Source organism: Gymnodraco acuticeps, unplaced genomic scaffold, assembly GCF_902827175.1.
Source record: "Gymnodraco acuticeps unplaced genomic scaffold, fGymAcu1.1, whole genome shotgun sequence".
In the NCBI taxonomy this organism is placed as follows: Eukaryota; Metazoa; Chordata; class Actinopteri; order Perciformes; family Bathydraconidae; genus Gymnodraco; species Gymnodraco acuticeps.
The window spans coordinates 676,851-682,063 of NW_022991995.1; the positions used below are offsets into that span (position 1 = coordinate 676,851).

Here is a 5,213-nt window from a genome sequence, read left to right on the forward strand (position 1 = left end):
TAATCAAAGTAATTGCTTTTTCCACATTTGTTTTCACAGTGAGGAAGACGAGTATCAAATGGCTTCTGGATCACAGCCATCAACATCTGCCTCATCCGAGCTACGACGTGCAGTCGTGAAGTCCCTGCAGCAGCACCACCACCACTTCCTTCCCCCCCCCCCCCCCCCCCCCCCCCCATCATCACTCGTATGCATTCCCAAGTATTATGGGGAAGATGCCACCGCACTCAGGAGGTGCTCTGATGCTGGCAACACAACGGTGAAGACCTATCTACTGCACTAAGTGCCTGGTGCCTCAATTCAAAAACACTAAACACATTCAGGTTGTGTACATTTTTTATTTTTTGCCAGTATTTACAAAAAAAATGCTTGTGATGTTATTTCGGTTTTAGTGTCGTTTTTTAGTGTTATTTTTGAAATAAATCTGCTCAAGACAAGAGACAAGTGTATCCTATGTTTCCTAATTGTTATTGTGTAAGTAAACCTTCCTAGAAGTGTTAGTCGGGTGATAAACATGTAAGGGCTGTGGCAAAGTCCACACACACACACACACACACACACACACACACACACACAATTTACATACAAAATAAATGTAATTTAAAAATAAAAAATGTTTTTTTAAAAACACTTGTATTTCGATGGAATGATTACCTGTAGTGATAATACAATTATTTGTACAGTATGGTACCTGAAAAAGGTCAAATGGCACTGATGGTATCCAAATGTGCCAAAATGTGCCCAAAGGTCAGTCCGCCTGGACTACTTTTAGCTAAACCTCTCTAAAAAGGTAAAATGTAACTTGTTTTGCCTCAATCTTGATAGAGGGTACTTATTATATGTTATACTTTGGATTCCTAAAGCTTTTAGTCTACTATCCCATCATTCGAGGGTAGTTTTCACTATAAGTAATGGGTTTTATTTAGGCGGGGGTAAGAATTTACCTTTTTTTACTATGTTCCATCTGAATTTACTCTGACTGAGAAATATCTATATTGATTCTGACACTTCTAAATCCAACTCACAGATGTAACCTTGCTTTTCTAAAATAAATTATTCATATAACCCTTTTAGAAGTTAAGTTATAGTCATTTGTTTTGGGCATAGCATTTTCGAGCCTGAAACCTTAAAAACAGGCTCAGGGCTTAAGAGGTTAAAAGATTTGCAAACTCACAAATAAATGTGCAAGTGTAAAACGGATCTGCAAATACGCTAAATATTTTCACAAATAAAAAAAGATCTGTGAATATCTCTTTAACATTTACAACTTTCGATCAGGCATTTGTGAATCCATTTTGTATTTGTCGAACAATAATGCGCTTGCGGATCTCAAATAAGAGGTTAATAAGATCAGCCATAGAATACGGACTAATAGTGTATGGTTCAGCTGCATATTCTTCTCTTCAAAAATTAGATAGAGTCCAGGAACAAGCACGCGCTCCACATGCTGTGGGGCAGTCAGATCTACACCAGTGTCTGCACTTCAGGTAGAGGTCGGAGAAATACCAATTTCTTTGAGGAGAAAACAGTTAATTGTTCATTACTGGGCAAATCTTCAGGGCCATAAAGATACTCACCCTACCAAACAAACTGTACAAACAAGTTGGGAAAGTAACAAAATAAAAAAATAAAGTGTTTGTGTTTCGGAAATATGTAAGGAATTCAAAGTTAAATAATGGAATATTAGTCCAACGGTGTTGTTATCAGCTGTTCCACCATGGTTGCTACCTCAACCTATAGTAGATGTATCACTATTGAAACGGTTACATTCAATGAAAAACAAAATCAATGTACAGGCTTATGTGAACACTGTTCTACATGAACAATATGGGCAGTTTATACAAATATTTACTGATGGATCCAAAGATCCAGAAAATGGTCTAACTAGTTGTGCATTTCATGTTCCTGAATTAAAAGTAAAAGTGGGAAAGCGTACGAGTGATCACATTGCAGTATATAGGGGAGAGTGGGGTAAGTAGTGCCAATTTTTACTTAAAGTGCCTTTAAAGCAAGGGGATTACAGTAATGCCTCCAACTAAAATATGTACATATAGTTTAGGATGTTGTGCATCCCTGGGAACAATCACTTCGGATCTTAAATAAACTGTTTGAGAAATATAGCTTTAGAAAAAAAAGTGGTTTTGTGGCACAACTTGCCCCCGGTGCGGGGTAAGTTGTGCCATTAGAGACAATACACTGGGGTAAATTGTGCCATTGATAATTGAAGTAAAACAGATCATTTTAATCTCACAAACAATAATGCTATATAAAAGCAAGACACATTCAATACAAAATTATTTATTTAATGTTTATTTAAAGTTTTAACAACATCAAAGGCCACTTTAAAAATGAGCAGCAAATCATCTGCATCTGAATCTCTTCACAGATTCGGCCTACTACTGAACATCCCACTTGTCAATGCTGCAGGGGAATGTGAATTTATACTCCCTTCTGGCTGTACCACCAAGTTTTTGTGGTGTGGGTAGTTTCTTGAGCACATCACCTCTAGGGATGACTCCTTCATCATTCTCTCTAAATGTGAAGATGGGCTTTCCATCAACAGACCTCTTATAACTTTGCTTCAGAAACTTTGCACTGATCTCGTCACCTTCAACATTCTCCACCAATCCAACATAGTTATAGCATTTGGATTTTTTACCTGCAAACTTCACAATGACAAAGTCACCAGCAGACAGATCCTTGTCACCATCATCATCATCACTCTGGACATCTGAACTCTCATAATGAGTGGTATCGCTAAGTGGAATCGGAAAGTCACTCTCTTCTGAGCTACTGGAGAGCACTTTCTTTTGGGCTTGGTTGGTTTTGACCCTTTCAGAGCCCCCTTCTTATTTCCACTCCTTTTCTTCTTCTCAGCCCGTTCCTTTTCTCTGCTGTGTGTCTTCTCCAGACCATCTTCTGCCTCATCATTGGTGGTGGAGCTTTCTTCTGAGCTACTGTACACAGCTGTTTTCTTCTTGGTTTGGTTTGATTTGCAGCTTTCAGAGCCCTTTTCTTCTCTCTTTCATTCTTTTTCTTTTCCTGTTCAGCCTTTTTATCTTCTTTTTCTTTGTGAGCCTTCTCCAACTCCATCTTCTCAGGTGTGTCGGTCACGATTCTTGTTTTCACTTTCTTTCTTACACATTTTTTTTTTCTTTCTGTGGCTTTTGGCAAGGGAAGAATGACTTCTGGAGACACATAACCCAAGTGAGCAGAAGAACCAGATTTGTCACTTGATAAGTGCTCGGGATTTGTCAGAGTGGCAGGTGGCTCTCCTGGGTCTGGATCTGCTTCAAGGAAAGGAAAGGAAAGGAAAGGAACTTTATTGTCATTGAACACAGGGAACAACAAGATTACGTGGTCAGGTGGAGGGTAAGCCTGAGCCATGCCACTATGCGCACCGCCACTATTGGCCTACCAGACTTTTTTTTTAAATACCTGTGACATGTGTTGGCTCATGAGATGGTCCAGGCAGGTGAGCAGCTGCACTGGTGGAGGGCTCTTCTCCAGGCAGGTGAGCAGCTGCACTGGTGGAGGGCTCTTCTCCAGGCAGGTCAGCAGTGGCACTGGGTTCATCTTCTGGATTTGCCCTGTCTGTCACCATTGATGGTGCATAGTCTTCTTCCGGGAAGATGTCCCTGTTGAAAGGGTATAGGCCTATGCCTGTTGCTCTGAACCCTGAGGTTATGTTTGTTGGTGACATTGCAGAGAGGAACGCTTGCTTCACAAGTTCCGAGACCTCATAGATTGATACGGTTCGCCCAGGATGTGATCGCATCCACCCATCCATCGCTCGGTTATAATAGGTTTTGAGTGGTCCATAGACAGTTTTGTCTAATGGTTGCAAGCGGTGTGAGGTATGAGGTGGCAGGGTGAGCATAATGACCCCATTCTCTTTAGCAATTGTCACTGACTTGAGTGAGATGTGAGACTCATGGTTGTCCAGAATGAGCAGGACTGGGTGATCGGTGGAGCAGTTAGTGTGGCGGATGAAGTGCTTCAGGAAGATGAGGAAGGCGTCTTCATTCATCCATCCAGACTTTGTACAATGACCAATGGAACCTGCTGGTGATCCATTGAGGAGGCTGTCCTTGAAGCGGACACGCGGGAAAATGAACATGGGTGGGACTGCATTTCCAGTGGCGTTTACTGCACAGGCCACAGTGACGAGCTCTCCTCTTTCAGCAGATGTTACTGAACCCACTTGTTTCTTCCCTTTTTCTGTGACAACCTGCTTGGGTGTCTGCACTGTCGTCACACCAGTTTCATCCATGTTGTACATCATGTGTGGAGGGAAGCTGTACCTGAAATGAAATAAAAGGTAGTGCTGATGATCAGAGACGTTTAAAGCAGTTTTAACATACTTGGATGTGGTTGTGTGTGTAAATGTCAGAGGACAGAAGACCCTCTAGAGATGCTGTGCCCCGTGGCATGATGGATTTTGGTCTAAAATTAAGAATGTCACATAGTTTTAGTGATCAAATGTAAGAATACAATGTACAATAACAATAAAATACAATAAAGTAATATATAGTAAATAATCATAAGGCCCTTTGGCACAAATCACCCCAAGCCCACCATTTTGAAAAAAATGCATCCCCCAGCTTTTTTGAGCTAGCATCATGCTAACTGTATAGACTCATGGCGTAGCTTACTAAAGCACTAAAACATGTGTGAACTGTTTTTAAAGTTGTCTAAATTGTTCAAACACAGCAATCAAAAAACCTTGATCATAGACATTTTACTTTGGAGGGCAAAAAATTGTTTTTTTAACTTAAATGTGCTTACCTCTCAAGCCATGTGACTCCCTTCTTTGCAGGATGATCGAAATGGATGCCTCTTCAAAAATATGTGGTCACATGACCAACTTCTTCTATGGTTTTCTAGATAACAGGGGTGGCACTACTTGCCCCTTGGCACAAATTACCCCACTCTCCCTACAGTAGAGATGATGGCTATCTCACTAGCACTTCAGTGGGTAGAGGAAATACAGCCAATGCGAGTGGTCATTTGCTCTGACTCCAGTGCAGCTCTGGAGAGTATAAACAACTTCTCTTCAGAATGCCGTCAGGATATTTTACATGACATTTTACATGATGTTTAGGTTAGTTCATCTGGGAATTGTTGTTCAATTTGTGTGGGTTCCAGCGCATGTGGGTATTAGAGGGAATGAAGTAGTGGATCAACTGGCACAAATGTGGTTTGAAAGCAAA

At 40.9% G+C, this 5,213-nt stretch overlaps 1 protein-coding gene across 1 annotated transcript; it reads right to left on the reverse strand.

The window, feature by feature from the left end:
* Positions 1–2,835: 2,835 nt before the first annotated feature.
* On the reverse strand, positions 2,836–4,273 carry LOC117536388. The gene is made up of 2 exons (XM_034201230.1): positions 3,439–4,273; positions 2,836–3,290 (listed from the first exon to the last, which is right to left on the reverse strand). Exons 1-2 carry the CDS (start codon positions 4,271–4,273, stop codon positions 2,836–2,838), a joined length of 1,290 nt encoding a protein of 429 aa, XP_034057121.1.
* Positions 4,274–5,213: the final 940 nt, after the last annotated feature.

Bases quoted from the DNA above. Each gene is read 5' to 3' on its own strand.
- LOC117536388 (XM_034201230.1), bottom strand. From the start codon at position 4,273: ATGGATGAAACTGGTGTGACGACAGTGCAGACACCCAAGCAGGTTGTC. The intron at 3,291-3,438 runs GTATTTAAAAAA...CTTTCCTTGAAG, and splicing joins TGAGCCAACACATGTCACAG to CAGATCCAGACCCAGGAGAG.